This window comes from Patagioenas fasciata, chromosome 32, assembly GCF_037038585.1.
Source record: "Patagioenas fasciata isolate bPatFas1 chromosome 32, bPatFas1.hap1, whole genome shotgun sequence".
Taxonomy (NCBI): Eukaryota; Metazoa; Chordata; class Aves; order Columbiformes; family Columbidae; genus Patagioenas; species Patagioenas fasciata.
The window spans coordinates 3,055,149-3,077,996 of NC_092551.1; the positions used below are offsets into that span (position 1 = coordinate 3,055,149).

Here is a 22,848-nt window from a genome sequence, read left to right on the forward strand (position 1 = left end):
ATGGGGGGGGACACAAAGGGGACAGTCCCCACGGGGGGGGCGGGGGGGACACACACGCTGTGACATGGAGGGGGGGAATAAAGTGGCTGCGTGTGACATCCCCGTGTCCCTGCGTCTGTATTGGGGGGGGCTATAAGGGACATGGGGGGGCTATAGGGAATATGGGGAGGGGTTATGGGGGATAGGGGTTGTCCATAGGGCTGTGGGGTATCTATAAAGGCTGGGGGGGATCTATAGGGCTGTAGGGGATCTATAGGGGCTGGGAGTGCCAGCCTATAGGGCGGGAAGGGCGTGTCCGCAGCCCACGTACCCGCAGGGCACCTATAGGATCCCCATAAGGCCCCTATGGGGGCGCGGGAGGGGTCCAGGGGGCGTGGCCATGTGAAGAGGCGGAGCGTTTCAGGGGGCGGGGCTTGTTGCGGGCGTCTCCCGCTCCCCCCAGGCCCCGCCCCCCGGACTGCGGCGGGGCGGAGCCAGGAGAAGGGGCGGAGCGTCAGTGGGCGGGGCTTTTGCTGGGGGCGTGTCCTGCTCCAGGCTCCGCCCCCCCGGACTGCGGCGGGGCGGGCGGCGGCTCCGGCAGCGGCGGCGGCGGTGAGTGGGGCGGGGGGGCCGGGGGCTATAGGAGGGACCTATGGCCGGGCTGGACGGGGCGGGGGGGAGCCTGTGCACGGGGCCTATAGGAGCGACCTATAGCTGGGGCCTGTGGGAAGCCTATAGGAGGGGCCCTATGGCCGGGCCGTGGGGCTGCATGGCGCCGTGTGGGGCCGCACACCCTATAGCGGAGCCCCTGGGCACGGGCAGCACCTATGGAGCCCCTATAGAGCAGGGCTGGGAGGGGGGAGCTGACCGCGGTGCTGAAAGGGGCGGGGCAGCCCCAGACGCCTGGGTTCCCCCCGGACGCCTGGGTTCCCCCGGATGCCTGAGTCCCCTCCCGGATGCCTGGGTTCCTTCCCCCCACCCCGGACGCCGGGGTCCCCCCAGTCGCCGGCCCCCCGCTCCCTTCGGCGACGGGTATTCTCGGGCGGATAATACGGACGCGCTGTTATTGCTTGAGAATACGCGTAGCCGAGGGGACGCCCCGCCCCGGCCCTCGTGAGCCCTCGTGAACCCTCGTGCATCCCGGCCCCCGCCGCCTCGTGCATCCCGGTGAGGCCTCGTGCGACCCCTGCGCATCCTCATGTGACCCCCGTGCAACCTTGTGTGACCCCCCGCGCACCCTCATGTGACCCTCGTGCATGCTCATGTGATCCTTGTGCAATCCTCGTGCAGCCCTGTGCACCCTCGCGGTCTCCGGGGAAGCCCCGATCGTGACCTTGCACGTGCGTGTGCGCAGGTGCAGAGCACAACGGGTGCGCACGAGTCCGTGTGTGCCCCGCGCCGGGGCTGTGCGTGAGGCCGTGCACGACGGGACGAGTGTGCATGTGCGTGTGAACAGGGCCAGCGTGAGCAGCGGGGTGTGCACGACTGCGTGTGCGCGTGCACGTGGGGCGAGCGCGTGCACGAGGGTGCGCGTGCACGAGGGTGCGTGCACGTGCATCGGGGTGTGCACGAGCTGAGGGCGGGTGCGTGCACGTGGGGGTTGGGGGGGGTCAGCGTGTGCACGGGCGCCTTTGCACAAGCAGGGGTGGTGCACGAGGCTTTGCACACGCGTGTGCGCGCGCGTGTCTCACTCACTCCCCCTCCCACCCGCCCCCTCCTCGTCCCGCCCCCGTCTCCCGGCAACCGCCAGCCGTCGCCTGGCAACGCGTTGCCTGGCAGCGCTGGGGTGACTGACAGCCACGGACACCGCCCCACCGCCTGGCCACGCCCCCGGCGCACAGCGCCTTCCCATTGGCCAAGCGGCGCGTAAAGGGGGGGAGCGCCGAATCTCATTAGGAGACGGGTCAGCGCTGGATTGGCGGCCCGAGCGGCCAATAGAAGCCGGGGGAGGGCGGGACCGCGGGGAGGGCATCGCGTCACGCCTCCGGTTGGCCGAGGCGCCCGCGCGAAACAGCTGCGATCGGCGGGACCGACGCTGAGGGAATCTCCCCTCTGATTGGCTACGGCGCTCGCTCGCCGCGGTGGGCGGGAGCGGCGCTGAGGGAATCTCCGTTCTGATTGGCTGGGGCGCCACGGCGGGACTTTCACCTGACTCACCGCCATCCGCGGAGCGGGAGAGGTGATTCCGGCCGGGGATGCGATGGCGGCGGCGCTGGAGCGGGCGCTGGGCTCGGTGACAGCGGGGGAGGCAGCGGCGCCGGTGCCGGTGCTGGTGCTGGGCCCGGCGGGCTCGGGCCGGACGGCGCTGCTACTGCGGGCTGCGCTGGCGGGCGGCGGCGATGGGCCCCGCGCACTATTCCTGGCGCCCAGCGCGCTCCCGCGGCTCCCGGGAGGCGGCGACGGTGACGACGGCGGCAACGACCCGCGGGCGCTGCAGGTGAGGGGGGCGCCGGGGATGGGGGCGGCCCGGGAGGGGCGGGGCTGGCGGCGAGTGGGCGGGGTATGCGAGGGGGAGGCGTGGCTTCCTGCAGGGGGTGGGGCTTGCTGCAAGCGCGATGTTGGTGGGCGGGGCGTAGTGCGTGTGGGCGTGGCTTACGGCAGGGGGCGGGCTCTGGGTGAGCATGCCGTGTTGGCTTAGGGGGTGGTGCATGTAGCGAGTGGGTGGGGCCTGCGGCAGAAGGCGGAGCTTTGCATGCTGGAGAGGGCGGGGCGTCGTGTCGGTGCAATGGAAGTGGACGGAGTATAGTGCATATGGGCGGGGCCAGCAGCGGGGGCGGGGCTTTTGCTGAGCATGGCTGGAGGGCGGCAGCGCTCGTGGGCGGGGCCTGCTGCAGGGGCGTGGCTCCGCGTGTGGGCGGGGCTCAGGGTTACACTTGTGTATGCCGCGGGGGGCGTGGCCTCCCGCCGCCGAGGGGCGTGTCCCGCCGCCGAGGGGCGTGGCCTGACGCCCCCTCCGTGCCCCCCAGCGGCTGGAGCTCCGGTACCCGCCGTCCCCGGCGGCGCTGGCCCGGGAGCTGGCGGCGCTGCCGGCGCGGCCGCGGCCCCCGGGGTTGCTGCTGCTGGACGGGCTGGAGCGGTACCTGGGGGGGGCCCCGGGGGCGCCCGCCCGCTTGGCCGCCCTCCTTCTGGAAGCCGCCCGCTCCCCCGGGCCCCCCCGGCCCCCCGCGCAGGTTGTGGCCTCGCTGCGCCTGCCCCCCCCCGGCCCGCACGTCCTGCCCGCCCTGCGCCGCTACTTCCCCGCCGAGTGCCGCCTGCGGCCCGGGGGCCGCCTCCGCGCCTGCCTCACCCGCCCCGGCGCCCCCCCCCGCCGCTGGCGCCTCCGCTTCGGCCCCCAGGGGCAGCTCCGTGTGACCCCCGGGGACGGGGACAGCGAGGAGGACGAGGACACCGAGCCTGAGCAGGACGGCGGCGGGGACCAGGCGTGGGGCTGAGCTCGGTGTCACCCACCCCCCCAGGGTGTTGGGGGAGACACGGACCCCAGGAGGCTGCGGTGACATCGAGGTGACGCACGCCGCATGGGTGACGGGGACACTGGCCGCCGCCCAAGGGTGACGCACGTCCCGGACCTTGGGGACACAGACGGTGACACGGCCCCCTCCCGATGGCCCCGCCCGGCACCTGGGGGGTCCTGATAAGCCTTATCAGCCCCCCCTGAGCGGCACAGGACCCAGGCGTCCGGCCCAGCACCCCAACCCCGCCGGGAGGGACCCAGGCGTCCGGCAGAGCCAAAGCTGCTTTATTGTATAAAACGGAATTAAAAAAAACCCAAAGCCAAGAAAATTCAGTGCCCCCCACCAAGGGACGGGGACGGTCCCCATGTGTCGTGCAAGGTGGCACAAACGTGACACGGGTGACGCGTCCCTGCGAGGTGTCCCCTCTGCCTCCCCGTGTCCTGTGGTGATGTCACGGGGTGTGCGTGTGACATCGGTGTGACACGTCCCCCCCGTGGGGGTGTCACGGCGTGTCCGTGTGACGTGTCCCCTCCGCGTCGCTGCGTCACAAGGCGTCGTGTCCCCTCTGTGTCTGTGTGTCACATGGTGACATCAGTGTGACACGTCCCCTCCATCATGATGTCATAGCGTGTCCGTGTGACATCCCTGTGACACGTCCCCTTCATCATGATGTCATAGCGTGTCCGTGTGACATCCCAGTGACGTGTCCGCTCCATAGCGGTGTCACAGCGTCTCCATGTGACATCCCTGTGACGTGTGTCCCCTCCATGGTGGTGTCACAGCGTCTCCATGTGACATCCCAGTGACGTGTGTCCCCTCCATGGCGGTGTCACAGCGTCTCCATGTGACATCCCTGTGACGTGTGTCCCCTCCATGACGGTGTCACAGCGTCTCCATGTGACATCCCAGTGACGTGTGTCCCCTCCATGGCGGTGTCACAGCGTCTCCATGTGACATCCCTGTGACGTGTGTCCCCTCCATGACGGTGTCACAGCGTCTCCATGTGACATCCCTGTGACGTGTGTCCCCTCCATGGCGGTGTCACAGCGTCTCCATGTGACATCCCAGTGACGTGTGTCCCCTCCATGGCGGTGTCACATCATCTCTGTGTGACATCCTTGTGACGTGTGTCCCCTCCATGGTGGTGTCACAGCGTCTCCATGTGACATCCCAGTGACGTGTGTCCCCTCCATGGCGGTGTCACAGCGTCTCTGTGTGACATCCCTGTGACGTGTGTCCCCTCCATGGTGGTGTCACAGCGTCTCCATGTGACATCCCTGTGACGTGTGTCCCCTCCATGGCGGTGTCACAGCGTCTCCGTGTGACATCCCAGTGACGTGTCCCCTCCATGGCGGTGTCACAGCGTCTCCATGTGACATCCCTGTGACGTGTGTCCCCTCCATGGCGGTGTCACAGCGTCTCCATGTGACATCCCTGTGACGTGTGTCCCCTCCATGGCGGTGTCACAGCGTCTCCGTGTGACATCCCTGTGACGTGTCCCCTCCATGGCGGTGTCACAGCGTCTCTGTGTGACATCCTTGTGACGTGTGTCCCCTCCATAGCGGTGTCACAGCGTCTCCATGTGACATCCCTGTGACGTGTGTCCCCTCCGTGGCGGTGTCACAGCGTCTCCATGTGACATCCCTGTGACGTGTGTCCCCTCCATGGCGGTGTCACAGCGTCTCCATGTGACATCCTTGTGATGTGTGTCCCCTCCATAGCGGTGTCACAGCGTCTCCATGTGACATCCATGTGACGTGTCCCCTCTGTCACCACATCACGGTGTCTCCGCATGACATCGGCGTGTGACACATCCCGTCCATCGTGACATCGCGGTGTCCCCGTGTGACATCACGGCAACGCGTCCCCTCTTCCGGGGTGTCCTGGGGACCCCCCCGCCTTGTCCTCGCTGTGGGGGTGTCCCCAACCCCCCCCCTTTAGGAGCAGAGCACGTAGGGGGGGGACAGAATGGGGGGTCCCAGCCCAGGGGGGTCCCCATCCCCAGGGAGGGCCCCGTCCTCAGGGACCCATTTGGGGGTGTCAGCGTCCGGGGGGGGCCCTTTTTGGGGGGCCAGGTTGGCGTAGGGGCTGTCGGGGGGGCGGCGCGGGGGGGGGCACAGCAGGGCTGATGTGGGGTCGAACAGTGTGTACTCAAAGCTGGGGGAGGGGGACGGGCCGGCGGGGGGGGCGCTGGGGGGGGGCGCCTCGGCGGGGGGACCCTTGGATGGGGGGGGGCCCAGCACCTCCTCCACGGCGCTGGGCAGCTCCTCGGCATCGGCCACCGCGGGGGGGGCCCAGGGTGCCCCAACCCCCTGGCACAGCCAGAGCTGGGGGGGGGGACACAGGGCGTCAGGGACCCCAAAAGATCCCCCCAAGACCCACCAGACACCCCCAAACATCCCTCCAGACACCCCCAAACATCCCCCCCCAGACACCCCAAACCCCCCCGCCTCCCCAAACCCCCAGACACCCCCAAACATCCCCCCAAGCATCCCCCCAAGACACCCCCAAAATCCCCCAGACACCCCCAAACATCCCCCTGACCCCCCCCAAACACCCCCCGGACCCCCCCAAACATCCCCCGACCTCCCCCAAACATCCCCCCCAGACACCCCCAAACCACCCCAACACCCCCAAACATTCCCCTGACCCCCCCCAAACATCCCCCCCAGACACCCCCAAACCCCCCCGACACCCCCAAACATCCCCCTGACCCTCCCCAAACATCTCTGACCCCCCAAACCCCCAGACACCCCCAAACATCCCCTCAACCCCCCCAGACACCCCCAAATACCCCCCCAGTGGGATAACACCCCCCTAAACCCCCTTAACCACCCCCCTTTAGCATAGCAACCCCCAATCCCCCCCCAGGCACCCCAAAACCCCCATGTTGGGTAACACCCCCTCTAACCCCCCCCAGGCACCCCAAACTCCTCCCCAATAAGGGAACCCCCCCTCCTTTTGGGGTATCCCTGAACCCCCCCTAAACCCCCTGCATTAGGGTAGGACCTACAATAACATCCCAGCCCTTCCACCTTAGCCCCCCCAAACCCCCTTAATTAGCGCAGGGCCCCCCCCAAACACCTCCCCCCCCTTTCCCCTTTATTGTAGGTCCTACAATAACCCCCCCCACCTGGAAGTTGCCCCCATAGGCGCTGAAGAGCCCCTCGAACTCCCGCTCGGGCCCCGGCACCGCCGGCCACAGCTTCTCCCGCAGCGCCCTGGGGACAGCACGGTGTCACCTCCTGGCCCCCCCCGGGTCCCCAGGGTCCCCCCAGGACCCCCAAGCCCCCCCCCCCAATACCTGCGATGGCCCAGCAGCGCCAGCAGCCCCAGCCCCAGCAGCAGCAGGGCCAGCAGGCAGGACAGTCCCAGCGTCACCGGGTCCATGTCTGGGGACACATGGGGGACGTCACTCAGGGCTCCCCCCACGGACCCCACAACCACAGGGGGGGCGCTGTGCGTCCCCATGGCCCCCCATGTGTCCCCATGGCCCCCCATCCGTCCCTGTCCCCCACATCCCACTCACCCCCATCCCCCCCCTGCTCCCATATCCCTCCATGTCCCTTGTGTCCCCCCATGTCCCCACTCACTTTGGGGGATGACAACTGTGTGTCCCCCATCCCTGTGTCCCCACAACCCCCATGTCCCCAAGTCCCCCCATCCCTCCCTGTCCCCCCCGATCCCACTCACCCCCATCCCCTTCCATCCCCCCCATATTCCCATGTCCCTCATGTCCCCTGTGTCCCCACTCACTTGGGGGGGTGACAACTGTGTGTCCCTCATCCCTGTGTCCCCACAACCCCCATGTCCCCAAGTCCCCCCCATCCCTCCCTGTCCCCCCCCCATCCCACTCACCCCCATCCCCCTGCTCCCATATCCCTCCATGTCCCTTGTGCTGCCCCCCATGTCCCCACTCATTTTGGGGGGTGACAACTCTGTGTCCCCTCATCCCTGTGTCCCTACATCCCCCCTGTGTCCCCAAGTCCCCCCATGTCCCCCTCACCCCCAACACCCCCATGTTCCCATGTCCCCCATGTCCCCGCTCACTTGGGGCGGTGACAACTGTGTGTCCCCCATCCCTGTGTCCCCACAACCCCCATGTCCCCAAGTCCCCCCATCCCCCCATGTCCCCCCATGTCCCCCTGTGTCCCCGCTCACCAGGGGGGGTGACGGCGGTGGCCGGGGGGGACCAGGGGCTCCAGTAGCCGCCGTAGCTGAGGCCGTCGGGGCGGGCGCGGGCGCGGACGCTGTAGCGGGTGCTGCCGCGCAGGGCCCCCACCCGCTGCTCCCGCCGCCCCGCGCCCACCCCCACCTGCACACGGGCGTCAGGGGGGGCCCGGATCCCTCCGGGACCCCCCCGGATTCCCCCAGATCCCCCCCAGGACCCTCTGGATCCCCAACACCCCCCCCTGACCCAGCACTGGAGGGCTGGGGCCTTGTTGGGTGATGGCACCCAGGAGGCACCCGGGCACCTCCTGGGACCCACACGATCCCCCTGGGACCCACTGGATCCCCCCATGACTCACCTGACCCCCCCAGGACCCACTGGATCCCCCAGCACCCCCTCAATCCCCCTGGGACCCACTGGATCCCCCCAGGACTGCCTCAGTCCCCCTGGGACCCACTGGATCCCCCAGGACCCCCTCAATCCCCCTGAGATGCACTTGATCCCCCAGGACCCACTGAATCCCCCTGCGACCCACCGGATCCCCCAGGACCCACCCAATCCCCCTGGGACCCACCAGATCCCCCAGGACCCACCCAACGCCCCTGGGACCCACTGGATCCCCCAGGACCCACTCCAGCCCCCTGGGACCCGCTGGATCCCCCAGGACCCCCCCACCCCCCCGCGACCCACTGGATCCTCCAGGACCCACTCGATCCCCGTAGGACCCACTGGATCCCCCAGGACCCCCTCAATCCTCCTGGGACCCACTGGATCCCCCCAGGACTCACCTGACCCCCCCAGGACCCACTGGATCCCCCAGCACCCCCTCAATCCCCCTGGGACCCACTGGATCCCCCCAGGACTGCCTCAGTCCCCCTGGGACCCACTGGATCCCCCAGGACCCCCTCAATCCCCCTGAGATGCACTTGATCCCCCAGGACCCACTGAATCCCCCTGCGACCCACCGGATCCCCCAGGACCCACCCAATCCCCCTGGGACCCACCAGATCCCCCAGGACCCACCCAACGCCCCTGGGACCCACTGGATCCCCCAGGACCCACTCCAGCCCCCTGGGACCCGCTGGATCCCCCAGGACCCCCCCACCCCCCCGCGACCCACTGGATCCTCCAGGACCCACTCGATCCCCGTAGGACCCACTGGATCCCCCAGGACCCCCTCAATCCTCCTGGGACCCACTGGATCCCCCAGGACCCCCTCAATCCCCCTGGGACCCACTGGATCCCCCAGGACCCACCGATTACCCCGGGACCTACCCATTTCCCCTGGGACCCACCGGATCCCCCAGGACCCCCTCAATCTCCCTGGGATGCACTTGATCCCCCGGGACCCACTGGATCCCCCCGGATCCACTTGATCCCACCGAGACCCACTGGATCACACACAGCCTCCCACATCCCCCGGGCCCTCTGGATTCACCACCCGCCTCCCTTGGATCCCCAGTGGACCCCCTGATCCCCCTTCAGAGGCACCAGATCCCCCCCACAGGATCCCTCACCCACCCCCCTGGGACCCACTGGCTCCCACCTGGATCCCCCTCCCCACTTCGCCCCCCCATCGGTGGATCCCCAGGGCCCATCACCCAGTGAGGCTCCCCCGTCCCCACATTCTGAGACCCCCCCCGCGATCCCCTGGGTCCCCCCAGATCCCCCCGGATCCCCCATCGCACCGTGCGGGGGGGCAGCCCCGGGGCGCGCAGCACCAGCTCGAACACCAGGCTGGACTCCAGGTAGGGGCTGGGGGGGGGCACCCAGCGCACGCAGAGCTGCCCCCGCGCCCCCCCCGGCTCCGCCGACACGTTCTGGGGGGGGCCCAGCAGCACTGGGGGGGACACAGAAGTGAGGAGGGGGTTGAGGGGCCCCTCCCAGACCCCCCAATCCCCTCTGCTCCCCCCACGACCCTCTGGGTCCCCCAAGTGCCCATGTCCCCCCAGACCCCCCCAGGGATTCCCCCTGATCCCCTGAACCCACACAGACCCCCCACCCAAATCCCCCAAAGTCCTTTGGCCCCCCAATCCCCTGGGTCTCCCTGGGACCCCCCCCAGGGATTCCCCCTGATCCCCTGGGACCCCCCCAGCCCCCCTGGTCCCCTCAGGACCTTCCCTGGGTCCCCCAACATCCCCCCCCGCAGCCCCCACAGCCCCTCCTGGGACTCCCTGGGACCCCCCCAAGCCCCCCCGGTCCCCTCAGGTCCTTCCCTGGGTCCCCCAACGCCCCCCACACAGCCCCCTCAGCCCCCCCTGGGAATCCCTGGGACCCCCCCAGCCCCCTCAGGGCCTTCCCTGGGTCCCTCAACACCACCCACCCCCAGCCCCCCCTGGGACTCCCTGGGACCCCCCCAAGCCCCCCCGGTCCCCTCAGGTCCTTCCCTGGGTCCCCCAAAGCCCCCCACACAGCCCCCCCTGGGAATCCCTGGGACCCTCAAGCCCCCTCAGGGACTTCCCTGGGTCCCCCAACACCCCCCCTGCAGCCCCCCCAGCCACCTCTGGGACTCCCTGGGACCCCCCCAAGCCCCCCCGGTCCCCTCAGGTCCTTCCCTGGGTCCCCCAAACCCCCCCACACAGCCCCCCCAGCCCCCCCTGGTGCTCCCCAGGTCCCCCCAATCCCCACCCCAACCCCCCCCGTACCGACTCGCTCGATGTAGAGGGTGCGGTGGTGCAGGGGGGGCGCGGGGGGGGGGCGGCAGCACGCGCAGCTCCAGCGGCAGGAACGCCACGGCCGCCGCGGGGGGCAGCGAGCACCAGAACCGGGACCGGTTCCGCGGCAGCGGGACGGCGGCCAGGGAGCAGTTCTGCCACGGCTCCTGCCTGGGGACACGGGGACGAGGGTCAAGGGCACGGCCCTGCCTGGGGTCAAGGGGAAAGAGGGGGCACCAGGGTCAAAGGGGGGTCAAGGGCACAGGTGTCAAAGGGGTCAAGGGCACAGCCCTGCTGGGGTCAAGGGCACAGGTGTCAAGGGGTCAAGGGCACAACCCTGCCTGGGGCCAAGGGGGCACTGCGGTCAAGGGGGTCAAGGGCATAGCCCTGCTTGGTGTCAAGGGGGTACCAGGGTCAAGGGGGGTCAAGGGCACAGGGGTCAGGGGGTCAAGGGCACAGCCCTGCCTGGGGCCAAAGGGGCACTGCGGTCAAGAGGGTCAAGGGCACAGCCCTGCCTGGGGTCAAGGGGACACTGGGGGGCACCAGGGTCAAGGGGGCACCGGGGTCAAGGGCACAGCCCTGCCTGGGGCCAAGGGGGCACTGAGGTCAAGGGGGTCAAGGGCACAGCCCTGCCTGGGGCCAAGGGGGCGGGGGGGGCACCAGGGTCAAGGGGGCACTGGGGTCAAGGGCACAGGGGTCAGGGGGTCAGGGCTACAGCCCTGCCTGGGATCAAGGGGGCAGGGGGGGTACCGAGGTCAAGTGGGGTCAAGGGCACAGCCCTGCCTGGGGCCAAGGGGGCACTGGGGTCAAGGGGGTCAAGGGCACAGCCCTGCCTGGGGTCAAGGGGGCACTGGGGTCAAGTGGGGTCAAGGGCACAGGGGTCAGGGGGTCAAGGGCACAGCCCTACCTGGGGTCAAGGGGACATGGGGGGTACCAGGGTCAAGGGGGCACCAGGATCAAGAGGGCACAGGTGGCACTGGGGTCAAGGGCATGGCCCTGCTTGGGGTCAAGGGGACACGAGGGTCACATGGGGGGCACTGGGGTCAAGGGGCCATGGGGGGCACCAGGGTCAAGGGGGTCACATGGGGGGTACTGGGGTCAAAGGCACAGCCCTGCCTGGGGTCAAGGGGTGACAGGGGGCACTGGGGTCAGGGGCCATTGCACATCGAGGGCACTGGGGTCAGGGGTTACCGGGACGTGGCCCACAGGCCATTGGGGTCAAGGGCACCCAGGGCGGGGGTTACGAGGGGCAAAGGTCAGGGTGGGGGTCAGGGTGGGGGTCAGAGGTCACGCACTCCAGGCGGTACTGCAGGCGGAAGGGCCAGGGGTCGGGGGGGGCGTCGCTGTCCCAGAAGCAGGTCAGGTCGTGCAGGAGCCGCGAGAAGCACTTGGGGTCCAGGGGCTCCTCGGCCAGCAGCACCCCCGCTGGGGGGGGGCAGGGGGTCAGCGCCCACCGAGGGGGGGCGAGCCCAGCCCAGGGCCCCCCAGCTGCTCCCGGTACCCTCGGTGTCCCTCCACACCCCCCCAAGTTGACCCTCAGTATCTCCCAGTGTCCCCCCAGTATCCCTTGGTGTCCCTCCGTACCCCCCAATTTGACCCCCAGTTGCTCCCAGTATCTCCCAGTGTCCCCCCAGTATCCCTCAGGGTCCCTCCGTACCCCCCAATTTGACCCCCAGTTGCTCCCAGTATCTTCCAGTGTCCCCCCAGTATCCCTCAGTGCCCCCCCGTACCCCCCAAGTTGACCCCCCGTTGCTCCCAGTGTCCCTTCAGTATCCCTCAGGGTCCCTCCATACCCCCAAGTTGACCCCCGGTTGCCCCCAGTATCTCCCAGTGTCCCCCCAGTATCCCTTGGTGTCCCTCCATAGCCCCTAAGTTGACCCCCAGTATCTCCCAGTGTCCCCCCAGTATCCCTCAGGGTCCCTCCGTACCCGCCCAGTTTGATCCCCGGTTGCCCCCAGTATCTCCCAGTGTCTCCCCAGTATCCTTCGGTGTCCCTCCATACCCCCCCAATTAGACTCCCAGTTGCTCCCCAGTGCCCCCAGTTGCTCCCAGTGCCCCACAGTTGCCCCCCTGTTGCTCCCAGTGCCCCCACCACCTCCCCAGTTGCTCCCAGTGCCCCCCAAGTTGCTCCCCAGTTGCTCCCAGTGCCCCCCAGTTGCCCCCGTTGCTCCCAGTGCTCCCCAGTTGCTCCCCAGTTGCTCCCAGTGCCCCCAGTTGCCCCCCAGTTGCTCCCAGTGCTCCCCATACCTCCCCAGTTGCTCCCAGTGCCTCCCAGTTGCTCCCAGTGCCCCCAGTTGCCCCCCTGTTGCTCCCAGTGCTCCCCATACCTCCCCAGTTGCTCCCAGTGCCTCCCACTTGCCCCCAGTGCCCCCCATAGCTCCCCAGCTGCTCCCAATGTCCCCCAATACCTCCCCAGTTGCTCCCAGTCACCCCCAAGTTGCTCCCAGTGCCCCCCAGTTGCTCCCAGTGCCCCCAGTTGCCCCCTTGTTGCTCCCAGTGCTCCCTATACCTCCCCAGTTGCTCCCAGTGCCTCCCAGTTGCCCCCCTGTTGCTCCCAGTGCTCCCCATACCTCCCCAGTTGCTCCCAGTGCCTCCCACTTGCCCCCAGTGCCCCCCATAGCTCCCCAGCTGCTCCCAATGTCCCCAATACCTCCCCAGTTGCTCCCAGTGCCTCCCAGTTGCTCCCAGTGCCCCCCAGTTGCCCCCTTGTTGCTCCCAGTGCTCCCTGTACCTCCCCAGTTGCTCCCAGTGCCTCCCAGTTGCCCCCCTGTTGCTCCCAGTGCTCCCCATACCTCCCCAGTTGCCCCCAGTGCCCCCCACACCTCCCCAGTTGCTCCCAGTCCCCCCGTTCACCCCCATTCCCCCCTCCCCTCCCCCCCCCTTACCTTCCACCTCGAAGTCGGGGGGTGCAGCCGTGCCCCCCCCCGCACCCCCCCGGGCCCAGGCCAGGAGCCCCCCCAGGGCCAGCAGCCCCCCAGGGCCCTGCATGGCGGGTGCAGCTGCGGGCGCTGCCGGGGTGGCAATGGGGGCCCTGACCCCCCCCCACCTGCTGATAAGCCCTGACCCGCCCCCTCCCCCCCACTCCATGGGGACCCAGGCGTCCGGGTGGGGCCCTGGCCCAGCGCCAGCCCCCCCCGGGCTGTGGGGGGCAGATAAGGCCCGCGGGGGGGGGAGGGGTTGTTTATGGAGTGAAGGGGGGAATGGGGTGGCCCGGATGCCTGGGTCCTCCCACAGGGGCCCCCCCAAATGATCCTCTCACCCCCCATGACCCCCAAAGACCAAGCACAGGCGGGTGGGTTGGGGGGGCTTTAATGGGCCACACATGGCACTGGGGGGGACTGGGAGTAACTGGGGGCACTGGGAGCAAGTGGGGAGGTGTGGGGGGCACTGGGAGCAAGTGGGGGGCACTGGGAGCAAGTGGGGAGGTGTGGGGGGCACTGGGAGCAACTGGGGGGCACTGGGAGCAAGTGGGGAGGTGTGGGGGGCACTGGGAGCAAGTGGGGAGGTGTGGGGGGCACTGGGAGCAACTGGGGGGCACTGGGAGCAAGTGGGGAGGTGTGGGGGGCACTGGGAGCAACTGGGGGACACTGGGAGCAAGTGGGGGGCACTGGGAGCAACTGGGGAGGTGTGGGGGGCACTGGGGAGGTATGGGGGGCACTGGGAGCAAGTGGGGAGGTGTGGGGGGCACTGGGGAGCTATGGGGGGCACTGGGAGCAACTGGGGGGGTGGGGGGGGCACTGGGGGCAACTGGGGAGCACTGGGAGCAACTGGGGAGGTATGGGGGGCACTGGGAGCAAGTGGGGAGGTGTGGGGGGCACTGGGAGCAAGTGGGGAGGTGTGGGGGGCACTGGGAGCAAGTGGGGAGGTGTGGGGGGCACTGGGAGCAACAGGGGGGCAACTGTGGGGCACTGGGAGGACTGGGAGCAACTTGGGGGGCATTGGGAGATACTGGGAACAACTGGGGGGGACACTGGGAGCTCTGCGGTGATACTGGGGGATACTGGAAGCAACTGGGGGGGGGTACGGGGAGAAAGGAGGGGGCACTGGGAGCAACTTGGGGGGGACACAGGGACACTGGGGGGCCACTGGGAGATACTGGGAGCAATTGGGGGGGTACAGAGGGACAGCGAGGGGCACTGGGAGCAGCTGGGGGGTACTGGGGGGCACTGGGATCACGGGGGGGGGCCCCGCCCCCCCCGCCCCCCCCGCCGCCCCTCCAGGATCAGCCGGGACTGGCGCTTGATGGCGGCGCGGGACGGGGGGGCCATGGCGGGGGGGGCGTCCTCTGGGGCACCCGTGTCAGCCCCACGGCTGCCCCATGGCCCCCAGACCCCCCCAAATACCCTACAGCCCCCCCAGTCCCCCCCAAACCCCTACAGCCCCCCCAAACCCCTACAGCCCCCCCCATCCTCCCGAAATCCCTATGCCCCCCCCCCAAGAACCTCAGAACCCCCATCAACCACTCAACCCCCCCTCAAAGACCCCCCAGCCCCCCCAAGGCTCCCTTGGCCCCCCCCTCACCATCAGAGCTGTGGGATGGGGTCTCCTCAGGGGGGGTGCGGCTGAGATGCTGCAGGGGGGGCCCCAAAATGGGTCAGGGCCCCCCCCAGTTCATCCCAAGGCCCCTTAGACCGTCTCCCTCCCCCCTTCCAGACCCCCCCCAAACCCCCTCAGAGCCCCCCAAGACTCCCCCAGATGGGCTCAGGGGTCCCCAACCCAGCTCATTGACCCCCCCCAGACCCCCTTAGATGGGCTTGGGCCCCCCAAACCCCCTCAGAGCCCCCCCACGATTCCCCAGATGGGCTCAGAGCCCCCCAACCCAGCTCATTGACCCCCCCCAGACCCCCTTAGATGGGTTGGGCCCCCCAAACCCCCGCAGAGCCCCCACAAGACTCCCCCAAATGGGCTCAGGACCCCCCCAAACCCCCTCAGAGCCCCCCAAGATTCCCCCAAATGGACTCAGGGCCCCCCCAAATCCCCTCAGAGCCCCCCCAAGATTCCCCCAAATGGACTCAGGGCCCCCCCAGACCCCCTCAGAGCCCCCCAAGATTCCCCCAAATGGACTCAGGGCCCCCCAAACCCCCTCAGAGCCCCCACAAGATTCCCCCAAATGGGCTCAGGACCCCCCCAAATCCCCTCAGAGCCCCCCCAAGATTCCCCCAAATGGACTCAGGACCCCCCCAAACCCCCTCAGAGCCCCCCCAAGTTTCCCCAAATGGACTCAGGGCCCCCCCAAACCCCCTCAGAGCCCCCCCAAGATTCCCCCAAATGGACTCAGGGCCCCCCCAAACCCCCTCAGAGCCTCCCAAAGCTTCCCCAAATGGGCTCAGGGCCCCCCAACCCAGCTCATTGACCCCCCCCCGACCCCCTTAGATGGGGTTGGGCCCCCCCAAACCATCAGAGCCCCCCAAGTCAGCTCATCAACCTCCCCCCCACACCCCCTTAGATGGGGTTGGGCCCCCCAAACCCCCTCAGAGCCCCCCCAAGTTTCCCCAAAGGGACTCAGGGCCCCCCCAAACCCCCTCAGAGCCCCCCCAAGACTCCCCCAAATGGACTCTGGACCACCCCAAACCCCCTCAGAGCCCCCCAAAGTTTCCCCAGATGGGCTCAGGGCCCCCCAGCCCAGCTCATTGACCCCCCCCAGACCTCCTTAGATAGGGTTGGGCCCCCCAAACCATCTCAGTTCCCCCCTCCAGACCCCCCTCAGGGCCCCCCCATTTCTCCCACCTGCCATGGGGCGCTGGGTGGGGGGCGCAGGGCCCGTGGGGGCCCCCTTTGCAGAGCTGCCAGCCCAGCCCGGGTCTGCTCCAGCAGGGCCAGCGGGTCCCCCCGTGGGTCCCCCCGTGGGTCCCCCAGCCCCAGGTGGCCCAGTTGCCCAACCAGGTGGCCCAGGCCGGCGGTGGCCGAGCCCAGAGCCCGGGTGACATCGGCCAGGGCCCGGCGGGCGCTGTCCCTGCGCTGCCGCTGCTCGCTCAGCCGCTGGGCACGGTCGGCAGCGCGGCGCCGGGACCTGGGGACAGGGACATGGGGACACAGGGTCAGCCACACCACCCTGGGGACAGGGACGGGGACACAGGGTCAGCCTGGGGACGGGGGACAGGGACATAGGGTCACCCTGGGGACAGGGGACAGGGTCACCCACACTGCCCTGGGGACAGGGATGGGGACACAGGGACACCCACACCACCCTGGGGACAGGGACACAGGGTCACCCTGGGGACGGGGGACAGGGACACCCACACCACCCTGGGGACAGGGATGGGGACACAGGGTCACCCTGGGGACAGGGGACAGGGACACCTCATTGCCCTGGGGACAGGGGACAGGGTCACCCACACTGCCCTGGGGACAGGGGACAGGGACACAGGGTCAGCCTGGGGACAGGGGACAGGGTCACCCACACCACCCGGGGGACAGGGATGGGGACACAGGGACACCCACACCACCCTGGGGACAGGGACACAGGGTCACCCTGGGGACGGGGGACAGGGACACCCACACCACCCTGGGGACAGGGGACAGGGACACCCACACCACCCTGGGGACAGGGACACAGGGTCACCCTGGGGACGGGGGACAGGGACACCCACACCACCCTGGGGACAGGGGACAGGGACACCCACACCACCCTGGGGACAGGGATGGGGACACAGGGTCACCCTGGGGACAGGGGACAGGGACACAGGGTCACCCTGGGGACAGGGGTACAGGGTCACCCACACTGCCCTGGGGACAGGGGACAGGGACACAGGGTCACCCTGGGGACAGGGGACAGGGTCACCCACACTGCCCTGGGGACAGGGATGGGGACACAGGGACACCCACACCACCCTGGGGACAGGGACACAGAGTCACCCTGGGGACAGGGGACAGAGACACCTCAGTGCCCTGGGGACAGGGACACCACACCACCCTGGGGACAGGGATGGGGACACAGGGTCACCCACACCACCCTGGGGACAGGGGACAGGGACACAGGGTCAGCCTAGGAACAGGGGTACAGGGTCACCCACACTGCCCTGGGGACAGGGGACAGGGACACAGGGTCAGCCTGGGGACAGGGGACAGGGTCACCCACACTGCCCTGGGGACAGGGATGGGGACAGAGGGTCACCCTGGGGACAGGGGTACAGGGTCACCCACACTGCCCTGGGGACAGGGATGGGGACACAGGGTCACCCTGGGGACAGGGGTACAGGGTCACCCACACCAACCTGGGGACAGGGACACAGGGTCACCCTAGGGATGGGGGTACAGGGTCACCCACACCACCCTGGGGACAGGGACACAGGGTCACCCTAGGGATGGGGGTACAGGGTCACCCACACCACCCTGGGGACAGGGACATGGGACAGGGACAGGGTCACCCTGGGAATAGTGTCACCCACACCACCCTGGGGACAGGGACACAGGGTCACCCACACCACCCTGGGGACAGGGTCACCCCATTGCCCTGGGAACAGGGTCACCCCAGGACAGGGGCACAGTGTCACAGTGTCACAGTGTCACAGTGTCACAGTGTCACAGTGTCACAGTGTCACCCCCACTGCCCTGGGGACAGGGACAGGGTCACCCCCACCATCCTGCAACCCCAGGGGACAGTGTCATCCCCACCACCCCCACACCCCCGTGTGGGGACAATGTCACCCCCCGCTGGGACCCCCACATGGGGACAGTGCCACCCCCATGTCCCCCAGCACCCCAGTGTCCCACCCCAGGGGACCCCAGTGTCCCAACGTTGTCCCACCCACAGGAACCCAGGCGTCCGGGCCCTATGGGACCCAAGTGTCCCATCCACGGGGACGCAGGGGACCCCACTGTCCCCGCTGCTGTCCCCACCCTGTCCCCACTGACCCCTCCCGCTGCCGCTCCCCGCCATAGCGCAGCCACTGCAGCTGCTCCTCCAGCGCTGTCACCTCTGCCCGCAGCTGTCCCAGGGCCACCGCCTGTCCCTGCGCCAGCGCCGCCAGCGCCGGGGACACCGAGCGCTGCGGGACACGGGACACGGGCCGGGTGTGGGGACAGGGGACATGGGACATGGGGCACGGGGTGTGGGGACAGGGGACACGGGACATGGGCCGGGTGTGGGGACAGGGGACATGGGACATGGGGCACGGGGTGTGGGGACAGGGGACACGGATGTGGGGACAGGGGACACGGGACACGGGCCGGGTGTGGGGACATGGGGATGTGGGGATAGGGGACACGGGGCACGGGCAGGGGGATGTGGGGACAGGGGACGTAGGTGTGGGGACATGGGGATGTGGGGACAGGGGACACAGGGACACGGGTGTGGGGACAGGGGACACGGGGACATGGGCAGGGGGGTTTGGGGATAGGAGACATGAGTGTGGGGACACGGGACACAGGGACACGGGCAGGGGGACATGGGGACAGGGGACGTGGGTGTGGGGACATGGGGATGTGGGGACAGGGGACACAGGGACACGGGTGTGGGGACAGGGGACACGGGGACACGGGCAGGGGGATGTGGGGACAGGGGACATGGGTGTGGGGACATGGGGATGTAGGGACAGGGGACACAGGGACACGGGTGTGGGGACAGGGGACACGGGGACATGGGCGGGGGGGTTTGGGGATAGGGGACATGGGTGTGGGGGCAGGGGACACGGGGACACGGGCAGGGGGATGTGGGGACAGGGGACGTGGGTGTGGGGACATGGGGATGTAGGGACAGGGGACACAGGGACACGGGTGTGGGGACAGGGGACACGGGGACATGGGCGGGGGGGTTTGGGGATAGTGGACGTGGGTGTGGGGACAGGGGACACAGGGACACGGGCAGGGGGATGTGGGGACAGTGGATGTGGGTGTGGGGACATGGGGATGTGGGGACAGGGGACACAGGGACATGGGTGTGGGGGCAGGGGACACGGGGTCATGGGCAGGGGGATGTGGGGACAGGGGACACGGGGACACGGGTGTGGGGACAGGGGACGTGGGGACACGGGCAGGGGGATGTGGGGACAGGGGACGTGGGTGTGGGGACATGGGGATGTGGGGACAGGGGACACAGGGACACGGGTGTGGGGACAGGGGACACGGGGACATGGGCAGGGGGATGTGGGGACAGGGGACACGGGTGTGAGGACATGGGGATGTGGGGACAAGGTCGTGGGGACAGGGGACATAGGGATGGGGGGACATGGGGAGGCGGGCTTGGGGACAGGGGGACATGGGAACAGGAGGATGTGGGGACAGGGGGACATGAGGATGTGGGGACATGGGGACACAGGGCCATGGGGCAGAGTCCCCCCACCCCTGGGGTTCCCGGACGCCTGGGTCCTCACCTGGGGGCTGGTGCTGCCGGGGGGGTCGGGCAGGCAGGGGGGAGGCGAGGGGGGGGCGCTGGAGGGGGGTGTCGGGGGGACACTGGGGGGGTCCCCCCCTTCCTGCCCCTGCTCCGGGGTCTCCTGGGGGGGGTCGGGCTGGGGGACAGAGGGACAGCACAGTCTGGTTGGGGACAGGGACCCCCAGGTCCCCCCAGCCCCCCCCTTACCCCCGAACCACCCCATGTCCCCCCCCACCCCCGTGTGCCCCCCATATGTCCCAAGACCCCTCCAGACACCCCCCAACTCCTCCCCGACCCCCCCGGTCTCCCCGCTCCCCCCCCAAACCGGGGACACCGGGACCCCCCAGCCCCACGGGACCCCCCCGTACCCTGTCCAGGCCGGGCCCCCCCCGGCGCCCCCCGTGTCGGGGACCGGGTGTCCGCGGTTGCCGCCGCTCCGGCCGCTGCCCCCGGTCCCGGGGCTGCTCCCCCCACTCCCGGGGCTGCTCCCCGCGGTCCGGTCGCTCTCCCAGGCCCCGGGGCTGCTCCCCCCGGTCCCGGAGCTGCTCTCCCCGGTCCGGTCGCTCTCCCCGGTCCCGGTGCCGCTCTCCCAGGTCCCGGAGCTGCTCGCCCCGGTCCCCGAGCTGCTGCCCCCGGTCCGATCGCTCTCCCAGGTCCCGGAGCTGCTCCACCCGGTCCGATCGCTCTCCCCGGTCCCGGTGCCGCTCTCCCAGGTCCCGGAACTGCTCGCCCCGGTCCCCGAGCTGCTGCCCCCCGTCCGATCGCTCTCCCAGGTCCCGGTGCTGCTCGCCCCGGTCCCGGCGCTGCTTCCCCCGGTCCGGTCGCTCTTCCAGGTCCCGGAGATGCTCCCCCCGGTCCCGGGGCTGCTTCCCCCGGTCCGATCGCTCTCCCAGGTCCCGGTGTCGCTTCCCCCGGTCCCGGGGCTGCTCCCCCGGCACCGGCCGATCCCGGTGCCCCCGGGCCCGCAGGTCCCGCAGCTGCCGCCGCCGCCGTTCCAGCTCCGCCTCCAGCTGCTCCAGGCGGACCCGGGCGGCCCCGGTCTCCTCCTGCCCGGCCCGTCAGCACCGGCACCGGGGGGACAACCGGGGGACACCCAGGGGACACCCGGGGGACGCCCAGGGGACACCCGGGGGACTCGGGACCCCCACCCGCGGGACACACACGGTGACCCCGCCCCCCCGGGGGGACACAGCTGGGGATCCCCCCTCCCCACCAAGGGGATCCCCGCCCAGGGGGGACACACCGAGGGACCCCGGTGGTGCCACCCAGGGGTGACAAAGCCCGGTCAGGGTCCTGGCCCCACGTGGGTGCAGGGAGGGGCTGGGGGCGGGGCTGGGGGCGGAGCTGTGACCATACTGGGCGGGGCTGTGACCAGACTGGGCGGGACTGTGAACAGATTGGGTGGGACTGTAATCAGGCTGTGGGTGGAGCTGTGAGCAGACTGTGGGCGGGGCTGTAGTCAGGCTGTGGGCGGGGCTGTGACCAGACTGGGCGGGGCTGTGAGCAGATTGGGGGCGGGGCTGTGAGCAGATTGGGGGCGTGGCTGTGACCAGACTGTGGGTGGGGCTGTAACCAGATTGGGCGGGGCTGTGAACAGATTGGGCGGGGCTGTGAGCAGACTGTGGGCGGGGCTGTGAGCATATTGGGTGGGGTTGTGACCAGACTGGGCGGAGCTCTGACCAGAGTGGGCGGGGCTGTGAACAGATTGGGCGGGACTGTGAACAGATTGGGCGGGACTGTGAACAGATTGGGCGGGACTGTAATCAGGCTGTGGGCGGAGTTGTGAGCAGATTGTGGGCGGGGCTGTAATCAGGCTGTGGGCGGAGCTGTGACCAGACTGGGCGGGGCTGTGACCAGGATGTGGGCGGGGCTGTGACCAGGATGTGGGCGGGGCTGTGACCAGACTGAGCGGGGCTGTGACCAGACTGGGCGGGGCTGTTAACAGATTGGGCGGGGCTGTTAACAGATTGGGCGGGGTTGTAATCAGGCTGTGGGCGGAGCTGTGACCAGACTGGGCGGGGCTGTGACCAGACTGGGCGGGGCTGTGACCAGACTGGGCGGGGTTGTAATCAGGCTGTGGGCGGAGCTGTGACCAGACTGGGCGGGGCTGTGACCAGACTGTGGGCGGAGGTGCGATCAGACTGTGGGCGGGGCTGTGGGCGGAGCTTCGGGGCGGTGGGCGGGGCGTGCGGCGCTCACCTGCAGGTGCACCCCCAGGCGGCGATAAAGCGCAGTCACCCGCGCCACCTCCTCCGCGCGAAGCCGCAGCCGCTCCAGCCCCCCCCGCAGCGCCTGGGGACACGGGGACACGGGGGTGACAGCGCGGGGAGGGGGGGGGGGGATGGTTAAGGTTAACACTGCGGGGATGGGGGGGTCGCACCTACCTGCTCCCGGTCGAGGTCCCGGTGCTGGGGAGCGGCGGGGGGGCGCGGGGGAGGTGGGGGGCGGGGCACCGCCACGGGGTGGGAGGGGCCCAGCGCGTCCAATCGGCGGCGCTGCAGCCACAGGCGCGCGCACAGCAGCGAACGCGCGCGCTGGGGGGGGCGAGGGGATGAGGAGGGGGTGGGCACCCCCTCCCCCCCGAGACCCCCAGGTCCCCTCTGACCCCCACGACCCCTGTGACCCACTGACCCCTGTGATCCCTGGCCCATGTGACCCCTCGAATCCCTCCCGCCCGTGACCCCCTGACCCCTGTGACCCCCCCCCGGCCCATGTGACCCCCCGGTCCCCCCACTCCCTCCCCCCCCGTGACCCCCTGACCCCTGTGATCCCCTTGACTCCCCCCCCGTGACCCCCCCCGTGACCCCTGACCCCTCACCCCGCGCTCCTGCAGGCGCAGCAGCTCCCGGCCCTCGGGGCGCCGCCGCAGCAGCTCCAGCAGGGTCCCCTCGTCACCCTGCGGGGTCAAGGGGGGAGTCACCCGGGGGGGGTCACCCAGGGGGTCTGGGCGTCCCGGGGGGGTCTCACCCACCGTCAGCGCCTGCGCCAGGTCCCGCTGCAGCTGCCGGTGCTGGGCCCGCAGCTCCCGGGCGGAGAGGGGAGCTGGGGGGGCAAAAACTCAGACCCCCCCGCACCCCCCAGACGCCCCCCGGCCCCCCAAATCCCTCCCCATACCTGCGCCCTGGCCCGTCCCTCGGGGGGGCAGCGGCGGCCGGGGGGGGCAGCGAGGGGCCGCCATGGGGTCAGAGAGGGGGTCCGCACCCCCCAGGGGTCCTTTGGTACCCCCCAAGTTCTCCCCCGCCCCGCACACACGTGTTGGCCCAGCTCCCGCCGCACCCT

At 69.9% G+C, this 22,848-nt stretch overlaps 3 protein-coding genes across 4 annotated transcripts; 1 reads left to right on the forward strand and 2 right to left on the reverse strand.

Moving 5' to 3' along the window:
* Positions 1-619: 619 nt before the first annotated feature.
* On the forward strand, positions 620-3,759 carry SWSAP1 (SWIM-type zinc finger 7 associated protein 1). Its single transcript, XM_071800641.1, has 2 exons — positions 620-2,416; positions 2,946-3,759. The coding sequence occupies exons 1-2, from the start codon at positions 2,180-2,182 to the stop codon at positions 3,408-3,410; spliced, it is 702 nt and encodes a 233-aa protein (XP_071656742.1). The 5' UTR covers positions 620-2,179; the 3' UTR covers positions 3,411-3,759.
* EPOR (erythropoietin receptor) lies at positions 3,695-13,274 on the reverse strand. 2 transcript variants are annotated; one of them, XM_071800638.1, is made up of 7 exons: positions 13,142-13,274; positions 11,552-11,681; positions 10,248-10,427; positions 9,291-9,442; positions 6,736-6,823; positions 6,565-6,652; positions 3,695-5,758 (listed from the first exon to the last, which is right to left on the reverse strand). In XM_071800638.1, the coding sequence occupies exons 1-7, from the start codon at positions 13,242-13,244 to the stop codon at positions 5,369-5,371; spliced, it is 1,131 nt and encodes a 376-aa protein (XP_071656739.1). In that variant the 5' UTR covers positions 13,245-13,274; the 3' UTR covers positions 3,695-5,368. The 2 variants fall into 2 exon arrangements, with proteins under 2 accessions (XP_071656739.1, XP_071656738.1); XM_071800637.1 differs by having other exon boundaries at positions 10,248-10,466.
* A 302-nt stretch (positions 13,275-13,576) lies between these two features.
* Positions 13,577-20,923, reverse strand: LOC139825962 (uncharacterized). The gene is made up of 7 exons (XM_071800631.1): positions 20,873-20,923; positions 19,938-20,615; positions 19,568-19,705; positions 18,111-18,244; positions 15,984-16,266; positions 14,778-14,826; positions 13,577-14,541 (listed from the first exon to the last, which is right to left on the reverse strand). The coding sequence occupies exons 1-7, from the start codon at positions 20,921-20,923 to the stop codon at positions 14,429-14,431; spliced, it is 1,446 nt and encodes a 481-aa protein (XP_071656732.1). The 3' UTR covers positions 13,577-14,428.
* Positions 20,924-22,848: the final 1,925 nt, after the last annotated feature.